Source organism: Somniosus microcephalus, unplaced genomic scaffold (genome assembly GCF_052327205.1).
Source record: "Somniosus microcephalus isolate GS21.2 unplaced genomic scaffold, FLI_Smic_1.0 unresolved_chr1, whole genome shotgun sequence".
NCBI lineage: Eukaryota > Metazoa > Chordata > Chondrichthyes > Squaliformes > Somniosidae > Somniosus > Somniosus microcephalus.
The window spans coordinates 48,009,790-48,027,688 of NW_028225179.1; the positions used below are offsets into that span (position 1 = coordinate 48,009,790).

General features: G+C 50.7%; 1 protein-coding gene across 1 annotated transcript; it reads left to right on the top strand.

The window, feature by feature from the left end:
• Nucleotides 1-782: 782 nt before the first annotated feature.
• Nucleotides 783-6,089, top strand: LOC147094911 (BTB/POZ domain-containing protein 17-like). The gene has a single exon (XM_085974536.1). It carries the CDS (start codon nucleotides 783-785, stop codon nucleotides 2,091-2,093), a length of 1,311 nt encoding a protein of 436 aa, XP_085830662.1. The 3' UTR covers nucleotides 2,094-6,089.
• The last annotated feature ends 11,810 nt before the right edge of the window (nucleotides 6,090-17,899 follow it).

Below are 17,899 nucleotides of genomic sequence, written 5' to 3' on the forward strand. Positions count from 1 at the left end.
TTCTTGTTCCAATAGTATAGTCTGAGAGACCCCCTTCATTCTTGCTCCAATGGTATAGTCCTTAAGCTTGTCACATGATATATCCAGCCATTTTTACAGTTCAAGCTCCACGAGGCTGGAAAAGGTAGAAGCTTTGAGGGCTGTGGAGCAATACAGTTTTTGACCATGTGTGTTAAACGTGTTTTACTTTGAAATTCTGTTTGAAATGTACTACAGTAAACAGTTAAAAGACAAAGTTATGTTTTGGAACGTTTTATTTCGACACGCGTCTACTCGTTGCTAAAAGCCTCAAAGCTCAGTGGCTGCATATTGAAAACTACGGAGCGCCACTACACTTTCCTCATTAGATAACCCGCCCATTCCAGATATTAAGTCTAGTAAACCTTCTCTGAACTGCTTCCAATGCATTTACATCCTTCCTTAAATAAGGAGACCAATACTGTACACAGTACTCCAGATGTGGTCTCACCAATGCCCTGTATAACTGAAGCATAACCTCCCTACTTTTGTATTCAATTCCCCTCGCAATAAACAATAGCATTCTATTAGCTTTCCTAATTATGTGCTCTACCTGTATAGTAACCTTTTGCGATTCATGCACTAGGACACCCAGATCCCTCTGCATCTCAGAGCTCTGCAATCTCTCACCATTTAGATAATATGCTTAGATAGGAACAGTGACAATGAGGGAGAGACAGTGAAAGAGAGGGGAGAGACAGAGACAGAGAAAGAGCTGGTTGATCTGTACATTAACTGCATGGTTTGCCCTTCACCGCCAGGTCATGGATGCCGTGGGGCCCTTGGAGCCACTGGATCACCACGCCAAGTTGATCGGGATCCTTTCCGCCCTGTTCAACAAGGAGGAGCTCAGTGACCTCCGACTGACCGTGAACAAGAAGCTAACGCTGAACGCCCACCGCTTCATCTTGGCCGCGCGCAGCGACGTCTTCAAGGCCTTGTTGGACACCGAGAGCTGGTCGGATGCCAGAGGCCGGGTTGTCCACCTCACCGAGGACGAGGGCTGCCTGGCCCACTTCCCCGACTTCCTGAGGTACCTCTACAGCGGCAGCATCACCCTCAGCACCGGGAGCGCGGTGCCCCTTCACGTTCTGTCGGAAAAGTACAACGTCCGGGAACTGAGGGAAGGCTGCCAGCGGTTCATGTTGACCAACGTGGCCGCCCGGGGCTCCTCCAACCATGCCATCACCTGGTACAAGTACGCCAAGCTGGCAGGCCTTGTCCAACTGGAAGAGGAATGCCTGAGGTTTATAAGCTGGAACATTGGCACTGTGATCAAGTCCCCAGACTGGACGTTGATGGAAGCCCAGCAGCTCTCTGCTCTCCTCCAAAGCTCCAACACTGTGGTGGAAGATGAAGTGGTCCTTTTCCAAGCCCTGGCGAGCTGGCTCTCCCTGCATCCCACCCACACCGAGGAAATGCTCGCCCACATTCGCTACCCCATGATGCCTCCCGAGAAGCTGTTTGACCTGCAAGGCCCCGGATGCCTGCCCGCGGCCATCTCTTCCTACCTGCTCCGTGAGAGCCTGCTGGCCTACCAGGCTCACCTTCTGCCCGCGGAGGCCATCGGCCGGCGCCACGACATCACCGCCATCCCTTTCACCATGAGGCTGTATACGTCGGGCAGTTTCAGCATGCCCTGGGACATCCCAGGTTACAAGGCGATGGCCAAAACTGCTCTTAATAAAACCCTATCCACCAAATTCTTCCACCTGAAGACTGAATGGAACCTCACCTATTCCCCGAAAGGGCAACGGATTGTAACACAGCAGAATTACAGCCAGTATTACGGTAGATATGATGAGGTTGTGCAAGAGGACAACTTCTCAACACTTTCTGTCCACTTGAAAGGCTGCGACACAGCTGACAAGAACCACTCTCACAAGCTGAGCATTCTGCTCTACCGGTGTGTCAATGGTGAGTGGTTTGTGTCTGACGTGAAAACCCTCGAGGTCCCACACACGGGGAATGCCAAGATAGACGACCTGATCCCCCTGTCGGAGCGGGACCAGTACGTCAGCGACGACACCATGAAGCTGCATCTCGTGGGTCTGACCATCTCTGAGAAATGTTAGCGGGCGTAGCGAGGAGTGTTGCGGCCAATTCTTGGGTGCCACACTTTCGAAAGGATGAAGGGGACTTCAGTGACGTGGAGAGGCTGGAGAAGTAGGGCATACGAACACACGCATTAGGAGCAGGAGTCGGTCACTCGGCCCCTCGAGCCTGCTCCACCATTCAATAAGATCATGGCTGATCTGATTACTCCACATTCCCACCTACCCCCGATAAGCAAGGGGTGAAAGATTATCAAGAATCTATCTAACTCTGCCTTAAAAATAGTCAAAGTCTCTGCTTCCACCGCCCTCTGAGGAAGAGAGTTCCAAAGACTCACGACCCTCTGTGAGAAAAAATTTCTCCTCATCTCTGTCTTAAATGGGCCACCTCTTATTTTAAACAGTGACCCCCTAGTTCTAGATTCTCCCACAAGAGGAAACATCCTCTCCACATCCACCCTGTCCAGATCCCTCAGGATCTTATATGTTTCAATCAAGTCACCTCTTACTCTTCTAAACTCCAGCGGATACCAGCCCTGCCTGTCCAACCTTTCCTCATAAGACAACCCGCCCATTCCAGGTATTAGTCTAGTAAACCTTCTCTGAACTGCTTCCAACGCATTTACATCCTTCCTTAAACAAGGAGACCAATACTGTACACAGTGCTCCAGATGTGGTCTCACCAATGCCCTGTATAACTGAAGCATAACCTCCCTACTTTTATATTCAATTCCCCTCGCAATAAACGATAACATTCGATTCATTTTCCTAATTACTTGATGTACCTGCATACCAACCTTTTGCTCTCCTTAGAGCAGAGAAGGTTAAGGGGAGATTTGATGGAGGGGTTCAAGATTACGAAGGGTTTTGTTAGAGTGAATAAGGAGAAACAGAAAGTCCAGAGGACACAGATTTAAGATAATCGACCAGAGGGGGAGATGAGGAGAACTTTCTTTACGCAGCGAGTTGCTGTGATCTGGAATGCGCTGTCTGAATGGGCGGTGGAAGAAGATTGAATAGTGTCTTTCAAAAGGGAATTGGCAAATAGTTGAAAAGTAAAAAATTCCAGGGCTAAGGGGAAAGAGCAGGGGAGCGTGTGTCTAATTGGAGAGCTCGGCCAAAGAGCCGGCACAGGCACGATGGGCCGAATGGTCTCCGGAGCATGCTGGGAAGCTTGGCCAAACTCCAAAAGCGTTCTGCCGGCTGTCGGGAAAGCTACTATAGTAATCTGGGATGTAATGTTTAAGTTATCCACCAGATGGAGCCAAATATTAAGGGTTCACATTAACCAGTATTTAAGGTACTGGGTCATGTATTCAATGTCCTGAAACACCAGTTAATTCGGTAATGTGGCATTGCATTATGGGTATGACTCAGAGGTGGATCCTCCATCTTGTGCTCGTGCAATAAGATTGTGCCTTGCCTCCAGCTTGTAAGAGATATGTTTCTCTGCTACACCGTGTAAATAAACAGTTGGGTTTTGTTCCTAATATCTCGCTTCTCTTAGTTTCTGACCTTACCACTCGGATATCACAGCTACGGATAAGGAGGCCTCGAGCGACAGTGGGGAAAGCAGTGTAAACACCAGGTGCTGCTGGGTAACATCTGTCTGTGTGACCATGGGAGACAGAAAGCAACATTAGTGAGAGGGATTACGATTGTCAGGAAGAATGGTCAAAGAGGCAGTCCACCAGACTGACCAGGGCTCCGTGCATGAGGCAGTTCAGGCTTGGGCTGATAAGTGGCAGGTAACATTCGCACCACCCAAGTGCCAGGCAATGACTATCTCCAACAAGCGAGAGTCTAACCACCTCCCCATGACATTCAATGGCATTACCATCGCTGAATCCCCCACCATCAACACCTTGGGGGTCACCATTGAACAGAAACTTAACTGGACCAGCCATATAAATACTGTAGCAACAACAGCAGGTCAGAGGCTGGGTATTCTGAGGCGAGTGTCTCACCTCCTGACTCCCCAAAGCCTTTCCACCATCTATAAGGCACAAGTCAGGAGTGTGATGGAATACTCTGCACTTGCCTGGATGAATGCAGCTCCAACAACACTCAAGAAGCTTGACACCATCCAGGACAAAGCAGCCCGCTTGATTGGCACCCCATCCACCACCTTAAATATTCACTCCCTCCAGCACCGGCGTACCGTGGCTGCAGTGTGTACCATCCACAAGATGCACTGCAGCAACACACCAAGGCTTCTTCGGCAGCACCTCCCAAACCCGCGACCTCTTCCACCTAGAAGGACAAGGGCAGCAGGCGCATGGGAACATCACCACCTCCATGTTCCCCTCCAAGTCACACACCATCCTGACTTAGAAGTATATCGCCGATCCTTCATCGTCGCTGGGTCAAAATCCTGGAACTCCCTCCCTAACAGCACTGTGGGAGCACCTTCACCACACGGACTGCAGCAGTTCAAGAAGGCGGCTCACCACCACCTTCTCAAGGGCAATTAGGGATGTGTAGGGGGTTTCTCTTGCTCGTTCTGGTCTCCTGCCAGGCTTTGTGCAATAATTACCCTTGAGTGGTTCGACCCACTCTCCCCTACGGTTCTAGACCTTGGACTTAGATGCAGAGAACTGTAGTGCAGAGAAAGGACTCAATAGACCTGGTTGAATAGCACGAAATGGATGCTTTTATTTTTAAACAGTTTGAAGCATTACAAAATACATGTCACAGGCACAGATTAAAGTAACTACAATCATGCACAAATTTATGAACTTGACTCTATGGAAATGGGGAACACACGGCACGTCGTAAAAGGGGAAACACATTACGATTTAACCTTACTCCCTCCCCTAAATACCTAAACTAAGTTTCGATTTGAGGAACTCGGGATCATGCTCACCACTATCGGAATCGCAAAAAGGGGTTCGCAATCTTTTAGCACAGCTTTCCGTCATCACGTGGATCTGGAAACTTCTGGCGCAGTCGATATTCTCTCTCTCTCTCTCTCTCTCTCTCTCTCTCTCTCGAGGCGGCGGGATAGACACAGCCTCGATGAGCGCTTGTCAAGGTTGAGATCCACTATTGTGGATTTGGGTTCATGGAGCAGTTCCTGCCACCAATGTGGTATTGAAGAAATGGATGCACGTGTCGAGGCCTTGCCTGGCTCGGCTCGGAATATCCTTTTTATCCGACCTGGATCGTCGGTTTTTCCCGAGGGCGTCTTCTCCTTCGGCCTGGGTCGTCGATGATCTCCCGACAACAGCACCCGGGCCACCCTCGTCATCTTCCCGTCGTGGCCGAGCCTTGTCTGGCTGAACACCGATCATGTCCCGAAATCGAAGTGCTGCCTTGCACTGAAAAGTCCGTCCGAAGCGCCCTCGAAAAGAAGAAACGTCTTGGTCGAATTCCGAAGAAGTGAAACGTGAACTTGGTCCTGGATCTGTGTAACCGTAACTTTGATGGACTTTCAATCCATAGTTATACCCTTTTGGGACAGTCTTATCTCCCGCCAAATCATAGTCCTGTCTTTGTATTAATTTTGGCGGGCAGAAATCTCTGCAGGGGCGCTTTGTCTTGTAACGGGAGCCGGTGATAACTTAACTGGCCTTCCTGGCCAATAATGTCTTTTAATGTCTTTTACATTGTCACCGTGACTCGGTTCGCATATTGATCGGTCTGGAGATTTCCCTTGATGGCTGTTAAACGGTTTCTCCTTTGTACATTAAATGGGTATAAGTGTTCATGCATTGTCCGCCCATATCTTGATGGGCCCCATCCTGTTTGCCTGAAACCGTCCTGTACTTAGAATCCATTGAATATGTATGCTGTTTCCCTGAGTTTCGGTTCCCCGATACTGGCTTTCGGGGGCTTACTGTTTTCAATCCACAAGCCTGTCTGGCTTGCAGTAACAGAAATCAAATGGTCCAGAAACTGATCACGAGGCCCGGCGGCCATTTTGTATGCCCTTTTATCAAAGGTTTTTCTGTGCAAGCTTACTTTGGTCAATAAACTGTCTTATTTTATCCTGTTTTCTTGCGTGATTATTGCTGAAAATTTCGAATCTTACAGGCCCCCCTGTGATACTGATAGCTTGCTAAAGGTATCAATGATCCTTGGTGAGCAAATTTTCCCTGATTCCCCACATCCAAACATTCCTGGCACTTAACTATCTATGACCCTCATGACACATGCAGTTCCCATTTCCGAAAAAAACGAAAATTACTTTGTGCACATTTGGACAATCATAGGCAGCACTTCTTAAACTATAACACATTCATCTGTCAGATGTGCAGGGGTTGATACCCTCTTGCACCACCTGCATACACCTTTTATTAATCCAAAAACTTAAGAATGACTAATAACATAACAATATTCATATTTTTAAAACAAAAACACGCAAATGGCCAAAATCTAAAAATGGAGGGACGCTTAACCTTTAATACTAGCAACTTAAAGTGGGGTGTCTTCTTCCCCCATTCGCACATAGCGTTCTCTCCATTGTCCTGTGTTCTCATGCCTCTGGAGGCGTTTGCCTCTTTTGCAATGCACGAATAGCAAAAATATCACAATTAAAACCTGACACACTACTAGGATGTGGGATGCTATTCTAATCCAGGCCGGGACCTCTATGTTAGTGAACAAGTCCCACCATGGTGGGATGACTATGTCCAATATGTCTTTTCCTATCTCTAAAGTCTTCTGCTCCAGTGTGTAAAAATGTTTCTGTGAAACTATAACGGCTTTTAAAATCTTGGTGAGGTGTTCGGGAAGAGGGGGAATGACATAACCAAAATGCGCGACGAATCGTTATAAGTCCGTGAAATTCTCTTTGACAGTGAGGTGAACGGTGGAGGGTGCAGGAATGGGGACTTGAACCTCGGCCCTGGGTTTGACACAGAAACTGCTATCATTGATCGAACACCACTCGTGTTGTCCGTAGCGGTAGTGAGGTGCTGCAGTGGTGACGCAGTATGTCCCACCCCCGATATATGCTACCTGCGGGGGCACATGGTCCTCTGCCATTGCCTCCATGGTGCAATTTATCGGCTTCACGCTAGCGGTTCTGAACCCGCACTGTGGTTTCAAAAAGGCATTCAAGTGCTGGGGACACAGGATGATGTGTGCTCCCCGGCTCCGACACCCCGAGAGGTCGGTGCCTGTCATCGTACGCTCCCATCTGATGACGTAAGGCGGGACCACTGCGTAACGAATGTGTGCGCCCCCCTGAATGACTCCAATGTTCTCCACCCTGTATACCGGGGTGGGCTTTGCTGCGGGACCCAACACCGGCATTCTTACCACTATTCCCATGATAGTATGATTCGAACGCCCGCAGTCCACTGGGACTGGGCACGCTTCTGCAGCTAGTCTGAGCTGGCACGGGCTTAATGCATTCTCAAAAGGGTGGAGCACTTGCAAGTGCTTGTTGCTGATCCAGGACGGGACCAAACCCTGTTTTAAATCCTCAAGATTACTGCGGCCCTCGCCCAGTAACAGGCCTCGTTTTGCGCAGCTTGATCGGACGCATTCCGATCCTCCTTAATGAGCGCATTTACCGTTCTCGCGTGTTTCTCCAGCTCAGCTATTATTTCCTTAATGTGTAGTGTCATGGCCTGGTCCTCATGTAACTCAGAACCCACTACCTTATTTTCATCTGTCAGTATGTTCCTTAACTGGGCTTTTAAACCATTGATCTGTGTCTGCAGCTCCACGTTATCTAGAGCGTTGACGACAGATGTCCTGGTATTAAAAGCAGTGAATATGTCATTTACTGTACCCCTTCTTTGCCTCCTGACTCGATCCAAAACTTCTGGCGGTGTGGTGTATAATTTGTCTTTGTCGATGTCGGCAAAGTCAAACTCGTAAAACTGTCTAAACATTCGGGTTAACAGGACCTGGTATAATTGTTCCGTTTCTTTGGGACACCACTCCGGCAATCGTACCTTAGTGAGGTTTAAAATCACTGAGGCCACCACGTAGTGTACCCCTTGGTACAGCACCTGACCGGTGGGTACCAATACTAAACTGTTCCCGGGTCCCTTGGTGGTGGTGGGGCACCCTTCTTTCTGGGCTAGTGCTACCGGAAGCGTGGGCAGGGGCTTGCGTGGGCGGGTGATGAGTTCAGTGGCGTTTACCGGAATAGGGGAGTATGGGGCTCTGCACGCTCGAGTGCTGACATCCCATCTCATCCCCTTTCCTTCATCCTGCCACTGCCTCTGGAAGAAGATGGATACGCCCTTGGGGCAAACGCGTTTTGAACCCCACATACAGACATATATTCCTTCATCTGGTTCCCACCATTTGTCCCAACACACACGTAATTGTCCGTGAGTCCCCGTAATAGTCCGATGGGTATTATTACCCAGTCGCTCCCACTCGACCGTAGAGTTCTTCATGTCCTTTCCCAGCTTTCGCAGCCACCACCATCGCCTTAGTGGTACGTTCCCATTACACACCAGACAGATCCTCTTTCCCACGGTAACGCTGACTCTGGGTGCAAGGATCCTCACCCGAGGGCACGTTAACGAAGTCTCTTGGTAGGCAAAACCGAAATTGCTGGAGTATTCCGTAGAATTCGTCCCCAGCCAACCTGGCCATCTCCCCTGGTGGAAGTAGGTGGCAGTTTCCTCAACCTCTCGCTCCCCTGTCCCATCCGTTGCGATGGGGGCCGTGTCCCCGGAACACCAGAAGATGATGACGTCCTTGGTGCGGCCTCGGTAGGCTCACTCGCACCCAATCGCCACGAACACGATGAGAATCTTTTTCATCATATCCCAGGTTTCTGTAACCAATAAAATGATGTAGCCAGGCTCCCAATAGGCGCTGGCCTAATTAAATGGACGCGCGGGTTCCTGGACCCCGCTCCCAAACAAGCACACATACCGGGCAGACTTCAAAATTGTACTCTTAACATTTCTTAACACCGTAAACTTTATATTCCTTAAACTATCATCATAATTACCTAACTTAACTTATGTACAGCGCCGCCCTCCGCTGGGCGGCCTACTGAATTCCTGTGAGGGCTGCAGCGTGCCACACCCTGTGGTGGGGCTGCACTGGCCTTCGGCTTTGATCCCCCGCAGCCTGTTGCTGTTGAACGGGAACCATGCCTTTCTGGGGCTGCTCCAAACCGACGTTGGGAAAAATGTGGAGAATCTGGCCAAAACTTTCTGGGCTGGGGCGCTCGAGTCGACCTACGAGGGGCTGCTTTGGGTGAGGCTCCCGGGGCTGATGGACCGGGGGTTGGGACTGTCACCGTCACAGCCTGTGGTTCCACCACAGCTGCCGGCTCCAGCTCCCCTCCCTCACGCTCTGCCCCCCCGGGGCCGGGATTTGTGGCTTCCGACTCCACCTCACCTGTCCCTACAGGTAGTGACTCTCCGCCCCCATTCCCTACCTCCCCCAAGCTTGAGTCAAGGGCGGGATCGTCGTCCTCTGACTCTTCCTCCTCCGTGATTGGGTCTAAGGCGAGTTCGAGCTGTTCGGGCTCTTCCTCGTCCGAATCCCAAATTAGAGGGGAGACCTCCCACTCCGATGGGGTGGCCCCTCCCTTCACGCAGGCTACTGTTCCAGCCTGTGTGGTCTGTGACTCTGTTACAGGCTGAGGATTTTTGTTCTCAGGCCTGGTCCCTTTTGTTGGCCCTTGTGCACCCGATTTATACAGTTTACACTGGTTAATGTGAAACCATTTGGTACGTCGGGGCACCTTCACTGCATAAACCATGGGGCTGGCCTTGTCTACAATGCTGTAAGGCCCCATGTACAATGGTTCAAAACTCCCTACCCTGGCATAGTTTCGGACCGTGACCTGGTCTCCGACTACCCACTCTTGTTGCTTACGAGGTTCCAGTAACAGTCGATTTCTCTGGTGCTGTCTTCCCATGTTCCCAGCCGCCTGCCCATAAATCTGTTTCAGGCGCTCCAAAAGGGTTTGGACGAATTTGTCTCGCTTCACCTCTCGGAGCTGGCCCTCAGTACATGGGTGGGTGTTCGCATGATCCTTCCAGTCATTAATTCGTGCGGGGAATACCCCGTACTTTTGGACTGGCTGGCCCGGATCCCCATGAGGACTAAAGGCAGGATCTCCGCCCATTTCTGGGGCGAGCCCATTGTCTCTTTCCTCAGCTTTTCCTTGAGGGTCCGATTCATGCGTTCAACAATCCCGGATGACTGGGGATTGTATGCTACGTGCCACTTCCCCTCAATGCCCAAGAGCATGAGGGCGTTCTGCATTACTTGACCGGTGAACTGACTCCCTTGGTCGGACTCTACAAGACGGGGGAGTCCCCACCGTGAGAACACTTCCCGAATCAAGATCTTAGCAGTGCCCAGTGCCGTAGCTGTTCTGCACGGGAAAGCTTCTACCCATTTGGTGAACACATCTACCAGGACAAGGCAGTACTTATATCCTCCCTGGGCGGCGGGCAGGGGCCCTATGTAGTCGACCTGAATCGACTGCCATGGTCCCTCTACCCTCCTGATGTGCCCCATGGGCACCTTCCTTTTGTGGGGGTCTGGGTTGTTTGCAGCGCACACAAGACAGCTTGTGCAGAATTCACGGACATCGTCCCGAAGTCCCGGCCACCATCCCGCCTGCTCTACCCGCTGCCAGGTAACCTCAGGCCCGGGATGTCCCACCCCTGGACCCTCGTGGGCCAGTTGCAGGAATTCCCTCCGGTGCTGCTGCGGCGCAACCCACTGCTTCTCTCGGAACAGCATGCCTTCTTTGACTGAGAGGGCTGCCGTACTGTACAGACCCTCTACCTGCTTGCCTTCTGTGATGGCTTTTAGGACTGTTTTTAGGGCGGGATCCAGGGTTTGGACGGTCTTTAGGTCTGGGGGCGGTGTCACCCCTGTGTTCCCTGGAATTCCCTCCCTGCCTTGGATCGCCGCCACGGGTCCGGGTCCATAGGGGTCCCAGAGAATGCCGTTGCGGGCACCCTCCCTGGCTAGCACATCCGCCTGCTGGTTGCCCTGACTGTGGGGTTCTGTGGTGGAATGAGCCTTCACCTTATGGATGAACACCTCCCTTTCCTCTCCCACAGCTGCCAGGATCTTTTCCAGCAAGGGCTTAACTGTTAAAGGCCGCCCGTCCGCGGAGGTATATCCGCGGCGGGACCAGATGGCGAGGTACTCCGTACACGAATTGCATGTGAACATGCTGTCTGAGCAAATCGTGTATGGGGTTGGGAAAATCGCGGGGTGGGTAACCACGTACGCCACCGCGGACAGTTCAGCCTGCTGTGCGCTCATAGTGCTGGGGAGCTTAATTGCCAGGGCAATGTTTGCCGCAGGGTCATAAACTCCACACCCTGTGAGTCGTTCACCAGCAGATACAGTGCTAGAACCGTCTACGTAGATTTCGCGGCCTGTGGGGTGTATCCCGGCCCGTAAACCTATGTTGACCTCCCATACCCCTTCTACGGAACACCGATAGGCTGTTCCGGGATATACCATGTTGGCTGTGAGCTTTGGCTCGCAGAGGCCTTTAACTTTGAGATCCATCTGGGAAAGGAGGAGGGTCCAGCGCACAATCCGAGCGCTGCTTACGGTCCCATCCTTAATCCTTCCATCCAGAAGCATCTTTGTGGGGGTGTGATGGGTGAGGAGCGTGATGGGAGAGGTTCCTGTGAAGATCACTGATCTGTTCACAGCCCAATGCGTGGCCAGGAGATGCCGTTCGCAATTGGAGAAACTCCTCTCTACATCCGTGAGCACCCTGGAGGAATAAACTACTGGTCTCAGCTTGCCGTGCCGCTCCTGGAGCAACACGGCACTCAGGCTGTCCCCACTAGCGGCTACCTCCAGGAAGAACTCCTCTCCCCCATCTATGGCCCCTAGGGCTGGCGCGGTCTGCAGATCTCTTTTCAACTTCTCGAATGCTGCCTGGCACCCCTCATCCCAAGACCACTCGACTCCCTTGTGTAAGAGTCGGAGTAGCAGGGCTGCTGTGGCAGCATAGTCCTCGATGAAATCTCTGCAGTACCCGGTCAATCCCAAAAAGGACCTTACACCCGTTACTGTGTTGGGGATCGGCAGATCTTGTACTGATTCCCTTCTGGCCTTATCTATGGCTCTTTCTCCAGTGCAGATGGCCAGACCCAGGAATTTGACTTCCTGCTGGCCGATCTGTGCTTTCTTTGGGTTTACTTTGAAACCCTTCCTTTCTAACAGTTCCAATAATTCGGCTAATAGTGGGCCGTGCTCCTCCCTTGTGTCCGTGAACAGGAGTAGGTCGTCCACATACTGTACTATCTGGTTGGGCTGGCTAAACTCTTTTAAACTCCCCGCCATGCATTGATGGAAAATGCTGGGGCTGTTGTGAAAATCCTGTGGCAAGCAGTTCCAAGTGTACTGTTGCCCTTTCAAAGTAAAGGCAAACTTGTACTGATCCTCCCGCCGCAGCGGAATGGACCAGAAACCGTTCGAGATGTCCAGCACCGTGAACGTGGTCGCCGATGCTGGAATACTCCCTATTAGGTCTGCAACTGCTGCTACCGTAGGCGCGCAGGCTGGGATGTTACTATTGAGGACTCTGTAGTCCACCGTGGCTCTCCACGAATTGTCCGGCTTCTTTACCGGCCATAAGGGGGAGTTCACGTGAGTGGCTATTGGTCTCAATACGCCCTGCTGCACCAATGAAGATATTGCGGTCTCCATGTCGGGTTCTGCCTCCTTGGGGAATTTTATACTGCTTTTGGGGTCGGATCATGGGGTCCCCGTCTACGCTGACTTCAAACCCAGTGACTCTCCCACAGTCGTGCTTGTGGGTGGCAAACGCGGTCAGATTTTCCGACACACACGCCTGCAAGTCCGTTGGGATGTTCGCTACCATGAGCTCGAGATCGTAACCTCCTGACGGCTTCATGGTGCACAGGGCCCCCTTTTCTTCCCTCCCTGGGATTACGACTACCTTACCTAAACCGCTCTCGGCTCCCCAGAGACAGTGATTTCTCAGGTCCACGAGGATCCCGTGTTCCACCAAGAAATCAGCCCCGAGGATGCCTTTTCCACCCCCCTCACTCCACTTCAATAGGATACACGTCCATGTGGTGTGGAGTGCTCCCAAATGAATGTAGAGCGGGATGGAGTACGCGCCAGCCTGTTCTCTGCCTGTGAAACCCGCTACTAAGAATGGAGCCTGGGTGGACAGAGGTGAGGCAAAAGGTCTAGCTGTGTGGATCACGGTACACGAAGCTCCCGTATCCAACAGGTAACTACCCTTTTCCCTTTCCACCTCCATTTCCACCACAGGTCTTCTCCAGGCGTCATAGCGGAGCGGACACAAGTAGACGGGCTGCGCAGGCGTCAGTCATTTAGGTGCTTCGGTTGGGGTCTCAGGAGCGATAGGGCTGTTGGCGACCGCTACCTTCCCCTGCGAGGTCATCAGAGACCGCATAGTCTCCAAGATTGACTCAATCGTAGCGGGATCCACAACCGCACCACCTCCTGTTGTTGGGGCAGGGGCTACGGTTGGGTTCTGGGCTGGTGCTGGGGCAACGGTCTGGGCTTGGGCTTGGACTGGTGCTGGGGCAACGGTCTGGGCTTGGGCTCGGGCTTGGGCTGCGGCGAACATTCTCTCTCTCTTATCCTTCCATGGATTTCTACAGTCCTTGCGCCAATGACCCTCCTTCCCACACCCGTAACAGCTGCTGTTGGCTTGGGGAGGGCGATTCCCCTCCTGATGCCATTCCTTTTTAGCAGAAGCTGCGGGCCTTGCCTCATGTACCTTTCCTTTTAAAACAGGCGTTTTCCTACCCTTGTTGTTCCTGTAACTGATCGTGAGCTGATCAAGTACTAGTTCCCCCGTGGAGCGGGCGTTAGTGGGGTCAAACCATGCTTTGGCCTGCTCCCTCACTATTGGGAAGCAACCTGCTACCAGGCACCGGAGCCAATGAGCCCTTTGTTCATCATTTAGCGCTTTCCGTTCCGGTCCTCCCGGGCAGCTGCGCCGATACACGGGCCACAACCTTCCGGCGAAAACCCGTGGGGGTTCTCCCTCTAGCTGCACTGTCTTTTCTAAATGGAGGAACGGAGTTCCGTCACCCTCTCCTATAATCTCCAGGATCTCGTCCCGTAACAACTCATATTCCCTGTGCCCTCTCTTGCTCTCGTCAGGGAGACACTGGAGGAGCGAGCTGTCCAGGGAGAACAGCAGCATCTTAGACTGTTCAGCCCCGTCGCAGTCATTAACTGCTGCGGTCTGCTCCACGTCCCTAAAATGGACGGAGGGATCTCCTGACTCAGAGAGTTTTGGGATGTGACTTATCATTGCCCTCAGCTGTTGTGCGCTGTGGGGCATTATGATCTGATTCACAAGGGGTCCGTCTTCGCCATTGTCTTCATTTGGACCGAGCCTCCGGTGTCGAGTTGGACACATCGGCACCGGCCCCGACTCTACTATCTGGTGTTGCTCTACCTCAAGAATCTCTTCCTCTACCGTCTCCGTCTCCTTCCCCGGAGTCCAAGACTCATCATAAGCAGGAGGCGCAGAGGGTTCGGGGGTTGGTTCCTGAACTATCTCTTGTGGAATCGGTCTTTTGGATTCCTTGGCTAGCAATAACTGGCTCGCTGGTGGGTTTATGAGACACACCAACCCGTTTGCCTTGGCTAGGGCCGTTCTCAGGTCCTTTTGCTCCCTGCGGCAAGCGCTGTGGTCGGTGCTCTCAGATCTATCCTCCATGGCCATCTTATATGCTGCCCTGGCTCCCAGAAGTTTTCCTCTTGGGTCTCTATTTGCTTAGCTAGACGGAAACACCTCTCTCTCATTCTACCTTCACAGGCCTTGGCTTCAATGACCTGACATTTTAAATACTCTACCCGGGTTTCGTGGCAGCGAGTTGTGGAGTGGCGTTCCTGATTCAGCGCGTTAAGCGATTCAATCAGTTTTTGACCTCCCGCAACCTTTTCCTCTACGTCTGTAAGCAACCCTTTGATCTGGGCTGTTTGTGCTGCAACGACTTGGTCCAAAAGCTGGACTTGCTTCTTGTAGCACATCGGCCAGACCGCCTTTTCTACAGATTTCTTATGCTCTTTACCCTCTGTCCCCTTGATGGCTGCGTCTAGCGGGCGCCTATCTCTTAATAGGTCGGATATCCACTGTTTTGTAAGGTTTACCTTCCCAAAAACATAATCCGCTATCCTCTCATCCATCACATTTTGTTTATTCAGACCTTGATCTAACACACTACTTTCCTGCTGCCAAGGTCCTGCCACGGTCACCATTTCTGTAGGGGGTTTCTCTTGCTCGTTCTGGTCTCCTGCCAGGCTTTGTGCAATAATTACCCTTGAGTGGTTCGACCCACTCTCCCCTACGGTTCTAGACCTTGGACTTAGATGCAGAGAACTGTAGTGCAGAGAAAGGACTCAATAGACCAGGTTGAATAGCACGAAATGGATGCTTTTATTTTTAAACAGTTTGAAGCATTACAAAATACATGTCATAGGCACAGATTAAAGTAACTACAATCATGCACAAATTTATGAACTTGACTCTATGGAAATGGGGAACACACGGCACGTCGTAAAAGGGGAAACACATTACGATTTAACCTTACTCCCTCCCCTAAATACCTAAACTAAGTTTCGATTTGAGGAACTCGGGATCATGCTCACCACTATCAGAATCGCAAAAAGGGGTTCGCAATCTTTTAGCACAGCTTTCCGTCGTCACGTGGATCTGGAAACTTCTGGCGCAGTCGATATTCTCTCTCTCTCTCTCTCTCTCTCTCTCTCTCTCGAGGCGGCGGGATAGACACAGCCTCGATGAGCGCTCGTCAAGGTTGAGATCCACTATTGTGGATTTGGGTTCATGGAGCAGTCCCTGCCACCAATGTGATATTGAAGAAATGGATGCACGTGTCGAGGCCTTGCCTGGCTAGGCTCGGAATGTCCTTTTTATCCGACCTGGATCGTCGGTTTTTCCCGAGGGTGTCTTCTCCTTCGGCCTGGGTCGTTGATGATCTCCCGACAACAGCACCCGGGCCACCCTCGTTGTCTTCCCGTCGTGGCCGAGCCTTGTCTGGCTGAACACCGATCGTGTCCCGAAATCGAAGTGCTGCCTTGCACTGAAAAGTCCGTCCGAAGCGTCCTCGAAAAGAAGAAACGTCTTGGTCGAATTCCGAAGAAGTGAAACATGAACTTGATCCTGGATCTGTGTAACCGTAACTTTGATGGACTTTCAATCCATAGTTATACCCTTTTGGGACAGTCTTATCTCCCGCCAAATCATAGTCCTGTCTTTGTAATATTTTGGCGGGCAGAAATCTCTGCAGGGGCGCTTTGTCTTGTAACGGGAGCCGGTGATAACTTAACTGGCCTTCCTGGCCGATAATGTCTTTTAATGTCTTTTACATTGTCACCGTGACTCGGTTCGCATATTGATCGGTCTGGAGATTTCCCTTGATGGCTGTTAAACGGTTTCTCCTTTGTACATTAAATGGGTATAAGTGTTCATGCATTGTCCGCCCATATCTTGATGGGCCCCATCCTGTTTGCCTGAAACCATCCTGTACTTAGAATCCATTGAATATGTATGCTGTTTCCCTGAGTTTCGGTTTCCCGATACTGGCTTTCGCGGGCTTACTGTCTTCAATCCACAAGCCTGTCTGGCTTGCAGTAACAGAAATCAAATGGTCCAGAAACTGATCACGAGGCCCGGCGGCCATTTTGTATGCCCTTTTATCAAAGGTTTTTCTGTGCAAGCTTACTTTGGTCAATAAACTGTCTTATTTTATCCTGTTTTCTTGCGTGATTATTGCTGAAAATTTCGAATCTTACAGATGGGCAATAAATGCTGGCCTTGCCAGCGACGCCCACATCCCATAAACGAATTAATAAAAAGTCCGGAGGAACGCGACTACAACAACATCCATTTATATAGCGCCTTTACCTAGGATTACACAGGATATACAGCACAGAAACAGGCCATTCGGCCCAACCAGTCCATGCCAGCGTTTATGCTCCACTCGAGCCTCCTCCCGTCTTTCCTCGTCAAACTCTATCAGCATAACTCTCTATTCCCTTCTCCCTCATATGCTTGTCCAGCCTCCCCTTAAATACATCGATACTATTCGCCTCAACCACTCCCTGTGGCAGCGAGTTCCACATTCTCACCACTCTCTGGGGAAAGAAGGTTCTCCTGAATTCCCTATTGGATTTCTTGGTGACTATCTTATATTGATGGCCTCTAGTTATGCTCTTCCCCACAAGTGGGAACATTCTCTCTGTATCCACTCGATCAAAACCTTTCATCATTTTAAAGACCTCTATTAGGTCACCCCTCAGCCTTCTTTTTTCAAGAGAAGAGACCCAGCCTGTTCATCCTTTCCTGATATGTTACCCTCGCATTTCTGGTATCATCCTTGTAAATCTTCTCTGCACCCTCTCCAGTGCCTCTATATCCTTTTTATAATATGGCGACCAGAACTGTACGCAGTGCTCCAAGTGTGGTCTAACCAAGGTTCGATACAGGTTTAGCATAACTTCCCTACTTTTCAGTTCTAACCCTCTAGAAATAAACCCTAGTGCTTGGTTTGATTTATTTATGGCTTTGTTAACCTGTGTCGCTACTTTTAGTGATTTGTGTATTAGTACTCCGAGATCCCTTTGTTCCTCTACCCCACCTAGACTAGCACCCTTCAAGTGATAAGTGACCTCCCTATTCTTCCTACCAAAATGTAATACCTCACATTTATCTGTTTTGAACTTCATTTGCCAATTTTATGCCCATTCTACGAGTTTATTAATGTCCTCCTGTAACTTGTTGCAGTCCTCCTCAGTATTGACGATCCCCCCCCTAATTTGGTATCATCCGCAAAATTAGAAATTGTGTTTTTGATTCCAAAGTCTAAATCGTTAAT